At 50.6% G+C, this 15,488-nt stretch overlaps 2 protein-coding genes across 2 annotated transcripts; one reads left to right on the forward strand and one right to left on the reverse strand.

Annotated features, from left to right (window-relative positions):
• Positions 1-1,937: 1,937 nt before the first annotated feature.
• On the reverse strand, positions 1,938-3,247 carry NR0B2 (nuclear receptor subfamily 0 group B member 2). Its single transcript, XM_072355750.1, has 2 exons — positions 2,641-3,247; positions 1,938-2,218 (listed from the first exon to the last, which is right to left on the reverse strand). The coding sequence occupies exons 1-2, from the start codon at positions 3,164-3,166 to the stop codon at positions 1,938-1,940; spliced, it is 807 nt and encodes a 268-aa protein (XP_072211851.1). The 5' UTR covers positions 3,167-3,247.
• Positions 3,248-4,558: 1,311 nt separating this feature from the next.
• NUDC (nuclear distribution C, dynein complex regulator) lies at positions 4,559-12,936 on the forward strand. Its single transcript, XM_072355672.1, has 9 exons — positions 4,559-4,705; positions 5,491-5,568; positions 7,186-7,389; positions 7,734-7,817; positions 8,150-8,263; positions 8,680-8,874; positions 9,635-9,718; positions 9,967-10,085; positions 11,820-12,936. The coding sequence occupies exons 1-9, from the start codon at positions 4,610-4,612 to the stop codon at positions 11,869-11,871; spliced, it is 1,026 nt and encodes a 341-aa protein (XP_072211773.1). The 5' UTR covers positions 4,559-4,609; the 3' UTR covers positions 11,872-12,936.
• Positions 12,937-15,488: the final 2,552 nt, after the last annotated feature.

Below are 15,488 nucleotides of genomic sequence, written 5' to 3' on the forward strand. Positions count from 1 at the left end.
AGTGTAGCCCAGCCCGGGTGGGTGGGAGGGGGACCTTTCCTTTTCATTCATTTTCCCTTTTTTTCCTTTTTTTCCCTTTCTGCTGGGTGAAATAGCAGCTCTGCTACGTGTAGGACAGGGAAATGGGTTGGTGCTGTGTCATCATAAGCTGAAGTGAGGTGCTACCCAACCATGCATGTCGCAAAGAGCTGCCGGGAGCAGCAGTGATATGGAGGCATTGGGGGCTGCTCCTCGTGCAGCCTGCCTGCTGCTGGGTTACTGTGCCAACGGGGCTGTTGTGTGCCCAGCATGCAGTGAGTCACACGCGTGTCACGGTGCTGAGCAGCTCGTGGCTGGTGTGGGCCTGCAGGAATCATTGGGTGAGTCACACTAACCTTCCCTTTGGAAAAGGGCTGTCAGGGGCTGAGATCTCCATGGAAGCGACCTGCTGTGTGTTGGCAGCAGGGCTGGAGGGACAGATGGGCAGAAGACGCCGTTCTCCCACCAGGCTGCTGTTGGAACACGCTGTGCTGCAGGGCGGTGTGGAGCCAGCAGGCAGCTCAGCAGGGCCGTGCATGGCTGTTCTCTGTGCCTGCTGAGCGCTGTGTGCACATCCAGGTGAGTCAGCACCCACCTCCTGCATCAGCACCTCCAGATGCAGTTGAGTGCGTGAGGGGAGGTGCAGCTACAGACAGGCTGCAGTTCTGCTGCCTCTGCAGGTTTCTCTCTGCTCAGTGCACAGTGTGTGCCATGGGGCTGGGACAGCACAGTGACTGCATTGCAATGCTCCCCTGTGATGACCCTGTGGGGAAAGGCTCCGTCCCTGCATTCAAGTGTCTTTCCCACAACCAGGCCTCCAACTGGTATTTCTACAAGTCCAAAATGCCAGAAATATAACAACAACAAAAAATCACCAAAAAGTGAAACATTTTTATTAAAAAAATAATTTACTGCATCTTATGTACAAATCAAACGAAGGTCCGCTCACAAAATACTGACATCAGTTAAACAAAAGCTGCAGGCAGGAGAAGCGAGCTTTCCTACTGCGTGTCGAACCAGCTGGAACTCAAGGCAGGGATGTTTTGTTCCGCCACCAACACCTCTGTTTGTTCAGTGTCTGTAGCTCAGTGTGTTCCTTAGTGCTGCAGGAACAGAGGCAAGCCCACAGCCTGAGCCATTCCCAGTGCTGCCAGAAGCACCATTGTGGTGTATAGGGAGGAGGAACTGGTGTTCATGTTATTTGCCATATGTTTCACTGCTCTTAGGTAATCCATTGCTCTGGGAGCAATCCTGTTGCAGCTCATGGCATCATGGAGAGGAGATGCGATCTGATGAGAGGCAGAAGGCGTTAATTAGGCTGGCTGCACGCCCTGTAAGGTTTGATGCTTTTCCCTCCTGCTGCCTGAGGAGGATTCCTTATGACTGTCTCTGAGATTTCATGCACAGCAGGCATAGGCTGATACTTAAAGATCTAATTCCTTACTGCTGGCACCTGGTTGTACTCGACAAGTGATACCACTGAAGATACTCAGCGCCCCTAAATACCACTATCAGCACAGAGCTGAGCCGTCACGGGCAGCGAGTTGAGGTCCAACCTCATCTCATGGAGTTAACAACAAAACACACATTGATTTAAATTGAACTGAGGATTCACTGAGATTTAAAAAAAAAAGCCTGGAGCAGGCTCTAACTCAGTCTGCTCTGTGTCACAGGGCTGGCCTGCTTGCTAGCAGCTGGGTATCACCAGCCACACACACACTCACACTCCTTGAAACAGACTGGCAGAGGTGGAGCAGCCATGCTGAATCAAGGCTCCTTTCCTGTGTGCTCTGAGCCCTACAGCCTAGAGAGAGGCACACACAAAGCCCTGTGGAGCTCAGTGCCTGCCCTGACTGCCTGCTCCTCAGTCCTTTCTGTGTAGGAGAGCACCCACAGGGGCTGTGGCAGAGCACAGCAGCTCACGGAGCCACGCGTGGTGATGGAGCCGGCTGCCAGCTGGTGATTTCATACAGCATATCCACGATGAGCTCAACAATGTCTGCGTTGCCAATGATGGGCCGGAAGAAGAGGTCTGTGATGAGGGCAGGAGGGATGGATTTTAAGGTGGAGGTGATGAGCAAAATGAGGGCAAAACGGTCCTGGTCTTTGGGGTGCAGGATCTGCACCACTTCCTGAAGAGCTCGCTCGGCTTCCCGCTGGAGGCTCTCGATGTACAGGGAGGCTGTCAGCCCTGGGACATCTGCCAAGAGAAAGGAGGAAAGGCATGTGAAGAGGAAGGCTGGAAAACAGCTCCAGGTTTCTCCCATCTCCCTCCCCGTATCTTGGAGGAAAAACTCAGAGTGCCACATTAATGACATGTACTTCAGGGCTGTTGCTTTGAGGGAGTAAATACAGCTAAGGAAGCAAACATGAGCTGTGTAGAGTCAGACCGACCCAGGGTTCTTTGCAAGGTGAGGAGGTCTCTGCTTTTAAACGCTGCATTCAGTATCCCTCCTCCCTGCTTCCCAGAGCTAAACTGCACTGTTGGTGCTAATGATAATGTGAGCAGCTCTCCCTGCTCTCACACACACTTTTGCCCAAAGAGCTGTGTTTTTAAATGCTAACTCATGCAGGGCTTTCTCTTGCCACCAGCAGGCAGGGCTGGGAGGGTTGAGCACTCACCAGGATTAAAGAGAATGGCTCCCTTCAGGTAGGCGTATTCTTTGGGGCTCAAGTCCAGGCTCCAGAAGGTGTTGAGGCTGCACTGCAGCCACTGCACAGCAGCCAGCATGGGCTGTGTCCACTCAGGCTCCTGCCTTTTGCTTTGGCCATCGAGGAGGATCTTCTCAAGCATGCTGGGGGCTGGGGTCTCCATCACCTCAAACGTCACCATCTCCTGGACCAGCCCCAGGAGGAAGAGGGGGACCCAGCAGCCGTCCAGCAGCAGGAGCTGGTCCCCTCGAGGCAGCAGGTGGAAGGAAGGGAGGTTTTTCACGAAGCTGATGGTTTTCACCAACACATCCGAGGCAGCCTGGCAGGTGATATGGGGTGTCCGGAGGCAGACCGTCCAGCGCTGGTGGCACAGGCAGCGTTGGTGGGGTGGGCTGTGGCTCAGGTTCTGGCTGAGGAGGGTGTAGAGAATGGCTGGGTGTTTGTCTTCATGCTGGCACTGACACCTCTCGCAGTCCATGTCTATGCTACTGGTCATCAGAGCAGAACTGGGAGCCTTTATCCTCTGTGAAACTCCGCAGGTGGGAGAAACCTGTAAGTTTCCTCCCCGTCTCAGCCTGGGAGTGACCTGTCCTCCCAGCTCTGCCAGCACATGGCTGTTCAAACAAGCTCTTATAAGGCTCGGTCACAAGTGGAACACCCCTTCCCAGCCTTGACCGCTCCGTGATTAAGCGGTCCTCATTAAAGAACTGAAAAAAAAAAGCCACCAACCCCAGTTGTCCCCAGACTGATTGGCTGGAACCAGCAGGATCTCAGCATGGCGTCAATGGCCGTTTTCTCAATGAAACACCAGCAGGGGCAGCGGGTTGGGCAGCCTTATCACAATTACCCCAACAGTATAAACAAAGTCATTAACCCGGGCTGTACCATGGCACCAAGGCCCCGCGCTGCAATCAGGCTGTGCTATCTGGCAGCTGTCGCTGCCAAGGAGTTCACACACTCACACACTCACACACACACACATACAGGGTGCTCATCTGAAGCGAGGACCCCATGTATGGCAAATGGCCTGTGTGCTCCGGCCTTGGAAAGAGCAACCTGGAAGTCATTTTATCAGCAGCTGTTTGCCTAACCTTGTTGACAGGAGATTCGTGCTGTTGCAGTTAAGGAAAGCTGGTGAACTGAAAGACTAAACCCGAAGGCAGCAGCCAATGTGCTGGGTAGGTGAGAGCCGGGCTGATAGATTTTTACCTTGAATTGCTCTGTTTCGTTAAGTGGCAGCACACAGTGATGGATTCAATGGGGCCTGTGAGGAATTCCTCCCTCAGGGGTGTCTGGTGAACCCTGTGAGGATGGGAACAAGCGATTGAAGGGCACGCAGCTCTTGGTGCACAAATAGGAGGGAACCGAGGGCCACGTTTATAGGTTTTCACCACAAAACACTCTGCTATTTGGCCAGCACAAGTCGGCCTGGGGTAGAAGCAGCATCTGCTGATTGATTTCAGAGGGCAGTAAGCAACCCTATGGGACAACTCACCCTAATGGCACACAGCTCTTAGTGCAACGGAGTGAAACCAGCCGTGAGGGGTGAGGCCTACAGCAGCCACCAGGGACTGCCATAGCCTCTCCCCACTGCAGGCCCTTTGCCCTGCTTGGGCCTGGAGGCTCTTTAAACCGTGTGGAGTCTGTGGAGAGGACACATGAAAAGCCAACTCCTGTAGAAGGGCAGGAAAGACCCGGAAGTGAGCGACCCCATGGAGCTTTCTGGAAAGGCCCAGGCCCGGCCGTCGCTATAGCAACCGAGCCCCGCGCCACTCTTCCCGCCTCTCCAACCCGAGTACGGCCTCGACCAATCCGCGCAGGCAGCGGTGCAGACGAGCGCTGCGATTGGCTGTTGGGGGAGGTACCTCCCTTTCCGTTTCCACCCAGCTTGCTTCCGGTTCCGGTTAGCGGTAGCGTGAGGAGACCGGTGGCGGAGAGGATGGGGCTGAGCGCGGAGGAAGCGGCGGAGCAGGAGGATCGCTTCGATGGCATCCTCCTGGCCATGGCCCAGCAGCACCAAGGAGGCGTGTGCGAGGTAGCACGGCCGCTCTCGGGGCGGACAAGGCCTTTCGGTGCTGCCGGTGGTTACTTGGGGGGGGGAGGGAGGAGCGGGCCTAGGAGGAGGGGCAGCGCGTGACTTCCGGCCGTAGCGGCGGCAGCGGCTTTGCTGGGCCTACACGGTGCTGATGGGGACCGGCGGGCTGCAGCTGCTTCCAGCATGCGGATCCTTGGCCGTGATTGCTCTCGTTGGGGTTCCGGAGCTGAGCTGTAGGGGGGGTGTATGAGAGCATCCCCTGCAGCACAAAGTGTTGAGAAGGGCTAAAAAACGTCTCGTTCGATCCTCAAAAGCTCAGGTTGCAATATCGACAAGGTGTGATTTCCTGATGGGAGACACAAATACAAGGAAAAAAGCCACGTTCTGTGGGAGGTTGTTTCCATTCAGTGGTAACACTTGGCAGTCGGTGGGAAGCAATAGGAGTTTGGTCTTTTGTAAAAGCAAATGGGGCGTAGAGTTGGGAAGGGTCTAAATAGCAGCTTGGGATGTCCACATATAGGTACATGTCCACTGAGAATCTCGTGCCTACACTCTGTTAATGTAAATCACATAGATGCCTCCCCTGAAGAACAGATCCAGGAGGTAGATTTTCAAGCAATCCACTGGATGTTTTCTCTGGGAAACAGAGTGTTTCATTATGATCCTGACACAGACGGGAAGAACAGAATAAAGACTTTTCATTAGGCGTGAGGTGCCTTGGAATAATGATCTGGTCTCATTGCTCTGTTTTTTTCCCTGTCCTCTTCCCCTGTTCCCTCTACCAGCTTGTGAACACATTCTTTAGCTTCCTGAGGCGTAAAACAGATTTCTTCACTGGTGGAGAAGATGGCGTAGCAGAGAAGGTAACAAAAACCATCTGCCAGTTGTGATGTCTTTTGATTTACGTGTCAGCCATGTTTATGCCTTGCTAAGCCTTCCTTTCCTGAACATCTTCAAAGCCTCTAATGCATTTGGGGATGAGCGGTCTGTGATAAAACACCACTGAAACGAGGTGGCGGTGAGCTGTCCCTATCTGTGGTGAGGCATGATTGCTTGCTCAGGTGATCCTGGTGCTGCAGGTTTTTGCCATGCTCTGGCCAAAGGCTTGTTTGGAAAGCAAATCTGCCAGACACACTGACTTAACGGTGACAGACACTGCAGTGCCGATAACCGCATGTTGCCTTGTTTGTTCACCTCAGGAAAAGCTCAAAGTCCACGTCTCCACACAAGCAGCTGCACCTTTGTCTCTGGGTTGCTGTAACTGTAAGGACTGAGCATGCCTTGGTTCCAGGTTGCCTCATTGACATGCTGAGTGTTCCAGCATGAAGTTAACCAGACTTTCTGAAGGGTTCTCGGTTGTACTTGCTATTCTCCCGCATTTAGCATGTGAACTCCTTTGTAATGCTTGGCTGGATGCTGTGTTACTCTCTGCCCTCCTGGCATTCAAGCTCTGGGTGATCGCAGCAGGGATTACAGGGAAGCTGATGTTGTAGAAGGGTCTGATACTTCTAGATCCCATGGCCAGTATGGAATAGAGGGGAAAAGCCAGAGTGCATGTCTCTTGTAAGCACTTTTTGGACTACTAGAACTCCCTGTGAGCAAAGCAGGTGCTGTTGCCATGGTAAATGCATTAGGGAAGACATTAATTCTGATAGAGTGCAGAATATACTCTCTAATCTTCAAAGTAACAGAATTAAGGCAGGTAAGGGATGGGAAAATGGATGGTTTCAAAGGAAGAATGAATTGAAGTTTAGTGCTATTTTCCTTGCATTAGAGGACATATCTCAGATTCCTGGGGATTGTGTTCCCAGGGACTGAAACTCTGAGTAGCAGCTGGGAGATGAACTCTGATGGGTGATTTGGGGATCATGGCTGCTCTTATTGGACCTTATGTAGCTAAATAGCTTTGCACCCTGTGGGTACAGTTAGGAAGAGAGGCTAGGAGATGCACGTCTTGAGTTCTGTGTCCTAGGAGATGTAGGACTCAGGTCGTGTAAAATAAAGCTCACTTTGCCCTTTAAAAACAAAGCAGAAATAGCTGGTGGTTGGTTACAAAACTGTTTGCTTTGAGTTTCTCTGGAAAGGTGCTGGTTTCCTCACAGGGCTTCTGGGATGTACATGAAGAAGTACCTGATACCTACATCTGAGAGCTCTCTCTGCTCTGATTGCTTTTCTAAGATTCTGTTTGTGTTGTTTCCTGGAGCAGACTGCAGTTCATTCAGACATTAATATACCTGGGGAAAGCTCAGCTGTGGGAGAGGTCAGAAGTAGGTATAAAAACTAGGTCCAGTGTCTCTGTTCTTCCAGCTTTCCTGGATGTATGGAGTAGCTGTCAGATGGCTGGGTTGGGAAAGCTGGAATAGCACAGAAGACAAAAAGGCAAAAAATACCTTGCTATGCAGTGAGTTGGCTTCGTTTAGAAAAGAAAAAAAGAAGGTGATTTCTTTTTAAGCCCTTTGGTGTGTGTTCCTGTCTTCCAGCTGATCACAGACTCCTTCAACCATCACAACAAACTGGCTCAGAAGGAGCGGAAGGAAAAGAAAGCTCGTCAAGAGGCAGAACGACGGGAAAAGGCAGAGAGAGCTGCAAAGCTTGCCAAAGAAGCAAAACAGGAAGCAAATGAGCCAAGGATTAAGGAACTTACGGACGAAGAAGCAGAAAGGCTGCAGCTGGAAATCGATCAGGTGAGAGCTTCGCTTGGCACATATGGGTACCAGCTTGGTCCAGGCTGTATCCTCCATCTGTCAGTGCACATTTCAAGTAGTGGGAGTTGTTTAAATGGCTTGGACTTGCTCCTTTGCAGTATCAGAACTTCCAGATGAGAGCAGGTGGAGTGCTTCTGAAGTAAAGCAATCTAGAACAACTGTTAGATTTTGCTGTGGGTTTGCCCATGAGCCCATTTGCCCTTAGCAAGGTGTCTCAGTAATGCAGTACCTTCTGCTGCAGAGGCTGAAGCCGCCTAGTGTCAGATGAGCAAGTAACACAAAAGTATCAGCTATCCTGATGTGTTAATTCTCTTTTTAAACAGAAGAAAGAGGCACAAAAGGAGGTTAACAATGTCCCAGTGAAATCCTCAGAGGATGATGGTGATGCTTCAGATTCTAATGAACAGGTAAAACTCATCCAGTGATTTCATTTTGGACTGAGAGAAATATATTCTGGATGACCATGAGAACTCCTGTGAATATTAGGGGGTGGCCAGCCTGCTTTTCTTTGAGAGGATGCACTGAAGCTGATTTTCTCTTCTGTGCTGTATCCTGGTCATAACAATGTTTAATTCCCAATGTAATTTTATTTTAACAGAAACACCTTTTCATTTTGGGTTAAATTTATGCAAATATCAGATAATGTTCAACTGACCTGAAACTCTTATAAAAATCTGGAATTGTGAAGGGTATTTGGAGACTTGAAAAAACTTCCTTTCCCTTTACATTGGTTGGTTAGGAAACAAATGAAGACGAGAAAGATGAGAACGATAAAGGAAAACTTAAACCCAACTCTGGCAATGGAGCTGACCTCCCAAATTACAGATGGACGCAGACTCTTTCAGAGCTGGATGTAAGTACTGCCTTATATACAGGGTCTGAGGAATCTTAGCCACAAAATAAGAGTAGGTGCTGGTAAGAATAGTGATCCTGAGGGTTGTCAAGTTTACTTAATGATAACATTCCAGTAGCTGAGGGGCAGCCTGGTAACTAAATTAAATTCCCAGAAGCTGTAGTTAGCTCTACCAAGCTTTAGCAAACAAAGTTAGAACAGGACATGAAAATCTGCTTCCCTTCTTTAAAGATACATTGACCACCCAGTTGCTAAATTTACACTTGTATCCTTTCACCTCTTGCTCGACCAACGAGAATTATCGTATTATCGTATCTTACTCTGGCAAAAGGCAAAGAGTCTTACAACAGCAGCACAAGAGGGCAAGGAGAGACTTAATTGCTCTGCTCCTCATGTTTGACCTTTGTCTGTTCCAGCTGGCCATCCCTTTCAAGGTGACCTTTCGTCTGAAGGGGAAGGATGTGGTGGTGGATATCCAGAGACGGCGCCTCAGAGTTGGCCTGAAAGGTCATCCCCCTGTTATTGATGGAGAACTTTTCAATGAAGTGAAGGTGGAGGAGAGTTCCTGGCTGATTGAAGATGGTAAAACAGTCACTGTGCACCTGGAGAAGGTAAAGCAGCATTAATCGGGGAGGGCTGAGACTTGTCTGCCTCTTTCCTGGTGAAATCAGAGTCACCAAACACAGGGCTTTATAAAGTTGGAACAGAAGAATCGTGCTTGTCCTTGGTGCAGTGTTAGTGATGCTATTGGAAGTCAGGGTGTTGCGACTCGATCCTGTCTGCAGGGAGGTTTGGCAGTGATACAGGTTGCCCAGAGAGGTGGTGATGCCCCATCCCTGCAGACACTCAGGGTCAGGCTGGAAGGGCTCTGAGCACTGATGGAGCCGTGAGTGTCTCTGCTTATTGCAGGGGAGTTGGACCAGATGGCCTTTAAAGATCCCTTCCAACCCTAAGGATTCTATCATGCTATAATCCAGGATCCCCAGGTAATTTCTCAGCACTACAGGAGAATCTGAAGGAAATCAGATGTTTTGAAGTTGCTCCTTAGTGCAGTCATGCCACTCTTTCACATCTGTTAGTGACATGAGCAGCAATAAGGTCTGTCCTTGGATTTTCATATCCCTTCTGGGCCCCTACAGACAAGTTTTTATTGCAGTCCTGTTTTGTTGTGCCAGCCATGACGTCTAACGTACTCTTGGGTTTGCCAGTTGTGGAAATTCTGGGTAGCTGAAGTGGTTAGAAATGAAAGTGGTGCCCTTTATCCAGGTTCAGATTGTGCTGATGCTTAGAGAATAAAGTTTAATTCCAGACATAGCACGCTAAGAGCAAGTCCAGGAAAAAGAAATAACTTTTGCTTCTTCATTCCCTCAGATCAACAAGATGGAATGGTGGAACAAACTAGTCTCCACAGACCCAGAGATCAACACCAAGAAAATCAATCCAGAAAACTCAAAGGTAAGAACTCCCTCTGTTTGAATGAATTAAGCCCTCCTATCTTAGGGGTGCTCCCAAAACTTTCACTAAACAAAGCTGAGATAAGTTAGAGTGTCTGATATTCCTTTAGTCAGTGACACAGCGTTGTGTGTATCAGAATACCCGTGTTCTGTGCAAGCAGAATGTGTGTGTGTGTGTGTGTGTGTGTGTGTGTGTGTGTGTGTGTTGAGCAAAGTGATTTCAATTCTGATGGAATTCCTTGGTTTCAGTTGTCAGACCTGGACAGTGAGACTCGCAGTATGGTGGAGAAGATGATGTATGATCAGCGACAGAAATCCATGGGCCTCCCCACATCTGATGAACAGAAGAAACAAGGCATTTTGAAAAAGTGGGTATTCCTAATTGATCTGTGGGTGCTTGCTTTCCCACACCCCTCCCCTCTTCATCCTTCACACCAATATATAGTGGTGTTACTGAGCGACGATCAGGTCACCCTTCAGTTCTACCTGAGTTCAAATCTACAGTTACAAAGTCATTGAATTGTTGGCTAACCACCAGCATCTATAAAAGCCAATGGGGGTAGATAACATAATGGGAAGTTCTGGGAATAGTCCAGCTCTGGTATTGTCTTAATCTTCTGATTTCAAGTCCAGAAAGCATGTTTGAGCATGGAAGTACTGACTCCAGTGAACTTTAACATGGTCTTGATTGTTTTCTAATCTCCCTCTACTCAGTAGCCCAGATAATCTCCCTTATACACCTGTCACCAGACAGCTATCTCCAAGCCAATAGTCCTTTTATGCCTTTATTGCCTTGTTTGGCACAAACGCACCTTGGCAGGGAAATTACTCATGGAGCCCCCAAGGCCAGGCTGGGAGGCGTGGAGGCAGTTCTGAGTCAGGCATCTTCCTTGGAAAGTGCAAACCCACATCTCAGGGCTGGAGGGAGGATTGGTGTAGCAGGCCTTCCTTCTGCATCTGGCTCCTTTCCTTCCTCAGCTTATCTGTTCTGGCAGAAGCTTTGCTCTGAACAGTGCACTGAGTTTAGAGTAGGGTGAGACTCTTAAAGACCAGATTTCCTCAGTGTCGTCTTTGCCTGCTGGAAAGTGCACATAAAGGATATCTCAGTGAGAGCACTGGTTCAGTGCTCTGCAAGCTTTGCCCACGTGCTGATTGGCTGGTAAAGAATGGATAGGAAGTTTAGACTGTGGACTGGGTGACACCCAGGTGGGCTCTGATAACTACTGGTGAATTCCTCCTGGTTGATCAACAAGGATGCTGCTCTCACAGCACGTGTTTCCATGGAGATGGAAAGTGGAAATGCTACGGTAACATTTCATGTTAAACAGAGGGAGATGGGGGCCTGCCCTGTCCTCCCCCTCACGCATACACCCTCCACGTGGTTGTGTTGAATCCCATGGTGAAGTGCAGGGCAGAGGAGGAATGCAGGGGCATCTCTGTGCCTAATACCCCACTCCTGATCTCCTGTAGGCACAGTTCAGTTCTCAGAACTTTCTGATGTGGCAATCTGTGTCCAAATAGTCCTATCTGCTGAGATTGCAGTACATCTGAAATCAGGTTGTGCTTAGTCTCAGGTTGCACTGGAGATATTCCCTATGTCTCCAGTAATGCATAAGGTAACACATTCAAGCTTAAATCCTAATCTACCCTTATAATCTCCCCTCCGCCCCACAATCAGTGTCATAGCAGCTACGTGACTGTCCGAGAGGTAGCAGTTAAGGGTGTGTAGCTGATAAAAAAGCTGCCATGTGTCTGGGCTCTCTGACCTTGGTGACTGGTAGTATTGCTGATATTACTGACCCGAGGAAAAACCATGTGTAGTTTGGGGAGCGTGACCTGGGGAGCTCAGTAAAACAATCCCTGCTGTGGAGGGCGTGGAGAGGAAGTGAATTTGATAGTGCAGGAAGAAGGGATGCCTCACCCGTTGGGAGAGGGGCTGCCTTGCACCTGAAAAGTGGAATGTGTAGAGGCTGAATGCCTGAGCTGAAATGGAGTCGAGGCGGGTGCTGAGCCTCTGAGGTACTCACTGTGTCCCCCCGGGAAGAGCTTTCTGTGGCTCCTGCTGGCTTATAACCTAGCTGTTGTCTTTGTGTTCCTTGCAGGTTCATGGAACAGCATCCAGAAATGGACTTTTCAAAGGCTAAATTCAACTGATTCCTCCCCTTCTCCCTGCTCTGTCAGGCAGCCCATTGAATGGGACAAGAAATGTACTGCCAGATAAGTAGGGATCCCTTACTTAGGGCAAGTAAACACTTGCAGCATCCCCATCTGAGCTTGCTGTGGAGGGAGCTCCATGAAGTCGTCCTCAGTTGTCCTGTGTTGAGCAGAACGTAAGGCCACAGAACCAGCCTGCAGCACTCCAGTCAGAGCCATCTGTGGCAATTCCCAAGCAGCAGCAGCAGCAGCAAGGAGAGAAGGAGGGGCTAGAGCAAAAAGGGCATGAAGGTTTCAAGAGCCAGACTTGAGAGATTTGGGGATATATCCTTCATGTATTTAATCTCCTGGCACTTTGGAGCTGTTCACCCCTGCTTTGCCATTTCAGTTCTGGCTGCAGGTGCTCCTGAGTTTTTTACTCGCTCCCTGCTCTGCCATTCCTGCTCTCCTGTGGAAACAAGGGCCAGTTTATTCTAGGAAATAATTACATTTCTGCCTCCCTGGGCAGGGAAAACAGCATTCTTAAAAGAAAATAGTTTTTGCAGTAGAGAAAGAGACTGCTCCTCCTCATTGCTGTAACCCGTCAATTCAAGGTAGCAGATAGCATTGTGCTGCTGCCCAAAAACTGAATGGGGAAGGATAAAACTGGTTCCTTTCTCCTCACCTGTAATAGGCTCTAGGTTTAATTGCATCTGAACAGAGGGTTTCGTGGCTGAGCTGCACTGAGGTGCCTTCCATTCTTGCTGCTGCTTCTATTGCCAGAAGTGGAATAGACCTGACCCCATATAGCTCAAGGCAGGGCTCCCATTCCAGCTGGAGAAGATGATGTGCTGCTCTATGGCAAGGGAAGGCTGGGGTCTGTGGCTGTGGGCAAGGGGAGGGCGTGGGGGTCTTTGGGATAATGTTTTTACTGAGAGTTCACCTGTCTCTTTTCCAAGAGCCTCTCTCCCTCCCGCTTACTGACAGGCATCGCTGTGTTCTCTTCTGAGCTCCTGCTGACAGGCAGCATCACTCTGCATGGTTCATATCTTCGTTCAAACTCCAACATAAAGGAAAAAAAGTGTCAAATTTGTGGGTATAGCGTGTGGTTCTTGCTGCAGAAGGGCTTCGGGGAGGGGCTGTGCAATTTGGGTATGAGCTGGGGAGGGGGCACAAAGGTGACCAGGGAGGGGTGACTGCCTGTTGAGGGCTGGGGCTTCTACTCTGCAGCTGCTTTGGTCCTCTCAGGCTCCTCACTCCTTACTTTTGCTCCCCAGCTTAGAAGAGGAGACAGCTGGAGCTGCGACTTACTCAGGAGTGCTGACACTTGTAGGTACTTGGCTTGACCAAGGCTCATGGCTTCGGGCTCCCCATTCTCTACGTAGCAGCGCGTGACTGCACTGAGGAAGCCACCCTTGCCCCAGGTCTGCTTTATGACAAGCATATGAGGAAAGTGTGACAAAAGCCTCCGCTCCTGTCTGCCCTTTAGAGGCTACCCCAGAATCTTTGCTGTTGGGGTTGTTGTCTCTGCCACTACAAAGTATTTCTGCCTCCTGCTAGAGGGAGTGGGCACAAACGGCACAAAATCCTGCATGGGCAAAGTCCAGCCTGGCCTTGCACCTGACTTACCAGGTTTTATATGTTGAATAGCAGGACGCTGTGTGCGTTCATTCTCCCAGTTTTATAGGCCCTCAGGTTCAAAAAGCAGCACCCACCCAGTTCAGCAGTGACCTTGTGGGAAAGGGAGGATGTGGGGCAGCTGCCTCCAGCCTGCCCTCGTCACCACCTGTCGGGATGTGTCTGCTCTGCTCTGGGTCCTTCTGGTCTGTTCTGCTGCTAACCCTGCACTCGTTTCCTTTTGGTGGCACACAGCAGGGAGTGTTGTGTCCCTGCACTGTAAGCGTACCCTGTACTGAAATACAGGGCGGTGGGTGAGCTTTGGGGCTGAGCTGCTGTTCTGAGGAGTGCAGTGAGCTCTCCCTGTGTTCCGTGGCAAAGCAGTAAGGCTGTTCCCAGAGCAGATGGGGTTGGGCTCCTTACCTGCAGCTGGCCCCTCCTGCACAGCAAGCACAGGCAGGTCCTGGGGACTGCTCATAACCACCACTGAGCCCAACCCTCCTCACTTCCCCAACATCTTCTTACCCCACTAACCCACACCTGGCACCCCCAGGTGCATCCTAATGGGTCACTGTCACCACGTAGGGCTGCATTTTGTTACCAAAACTGGCATCTCTGCCCTCAGCTCCTGCAGGGTCTCTGCTGGTGTGAGCCTGAAGCAGTGGCTGGTATCACCACAACTAGAGCAGCTAAGAGCAAACAGCACCAAGAACAGTCAGTAGCAGCAACCCCAGAGGAAGCTGTTGGGGGAATTTGGGACCTGGGGAGCTGGGGGAGAAGGAGACGATGCAGTTTGCCTTTCTGTTGGACACGTCAAGGAAACACAAACAGCCCTGGGAGAAACAGCCCCAGCTCTGCTCTGAACTGCTGGCGGGTGAATGCCCTGCGCTGTGTTTGTGAGCTGCCCCTGGACTTCAACCCTTGCAGGCAGCGGAACAGAAGGTGTTTCTCCTGCTGGCCTTGTCCCCTGCGTGGCACCCAGCAGCCACACGGGTTGAGCTGAACCCAACACCCTTTGGCTCCCGAAAGTGTTTTGCTTTGGAGGCAAGTGCTGGGCAGGACAGCTTTGGTCTGACAGCAAAAGTGGCTTAAAGAGCACAAACCTCAGTCTGAGCCGTTAGTCTGGTCTGCAGCTCCCAGCTGTGATTTATACAGGAAAATAACAGTGACAAAGGACACCAGGGACCAAACACAACTAACAGTTCTTTCTCCTCATCCCCAGCAAATCCCTGCATCCCGGAGGAGGCTCGGGGCTGGCGGCCACCAAAGGTCCCCTCTCACGTCACACCTGTTACACCTGCAGAAGCTGTGTCAGTGCTGCCACCCACAGGAGCTGCAGCTGAGGCCCCGCTCTGCACTGGGGTGAAGGGTACAAGCTGGGGGGCACACAGCCTGCACCCATCACACATGGCTTGTTAGAAGGGCTGACACGTGGGGACTGCTCCAGCAGTGCTGTGGGGCCCAGCGAGTTGGTCCCAGTCCCAAAGAAGAGCCAAATCCTCCCCCTCCCACCTTTTAAAAGCAAAGTGCTTTTAAACCCATGGAGGCTTTCCTATGCCAAAAGTGTCTCCTAATCTTATTTTTCCCAACAGCAGCTCTTGGTGTAGCTCTTTTTAATGCTGATTGCCATTCAGATTGCTCAGGAACTGGCCCAGGCTGCTTTGGGAACCTCAAGGAAAGAAACAGAGGCAGCAGATCTGTCTCATCCCATGAAGGAAAGCCACCACTCCTCTGCTATGAGGGACCAGGCTGTAAAGTTGGGCTGAAGATTGTCTGCTTTCCCACCTGTAAGCTGTGCTGGAATCCCATCCCTGCTGTAGGACACAGCAATGCCTGGCACAACAACATCCCAGCCTTCAGGAGAACAGCGGTGCTGAGTCACACTCCCAGAAGGAAGCGTCCATGCACCTTCACTGGGGTGAATGGCTGGCATACATCCCAACTGCCCACTGTGTCAGATGGCTCAGCAACCATCGGAGCAAAATAACACTACATGAACAACTCGGTTTGGTCAACAGCAA

This window comes from Excalfactoria chinensis, chromosome 22, assembly GCF_039878825.1.
Source record: "Excalfactoria chinensis isolate bCotChi1 chromosome 22, bCotChi1.hap2, whole genome shotgun sequence".
Classification (NCBI taxonomy): Eukaryota; Metazoa; Chordata; class Aves; order Galliformes; family Phasianidae; genus Excalfactoria; species Excalfactoria chinensis.

What these genes read in the sequence shown, in the direction of transcription:
- NR0B2 (XM_072355750.1), bottom strand. Translation starts at nt 3,166, where the DNA reads ATGACCAGTAGCATAGACATGGACTGCGAGAGGTGTCAGTGCCAGCAT. An exon ending in AGCCATTCTCTTTAATCCTG is followed by an intron (nt 2,219 to 2,640) that starts GTGAGTGCTCAA and finishes TTCTCTTGGCAG; the next exon opens with ATGTCCCAGGGCTGACAGCC.
- NUDC (XM_072355672.1), top strand. Translation starts at nt 4,610, where the DNA reads ATGGGGCTGAGCGCGGAGGAAGCGGCGGAGCAGGAGGATCGCTTCGAT. An exon ending in CTTCAGATTCTAATGAACAG is followed by an intron (nt 7,818 to 8,149) that starts GTAAAACTCATC and finishes TTGGTTGGTTAG; the next exon opens with GAAACAAATGAAGACGAGAA. An exon ending in AAACAAGGCATTTTGAAAAA is followed by an intron (nt 10,086 to 11,819) that starts GTGGGTATTCCT and finishes TGTTCCTTGCAG; the next exon opens with GTTCATGGAACAGCATCCAG.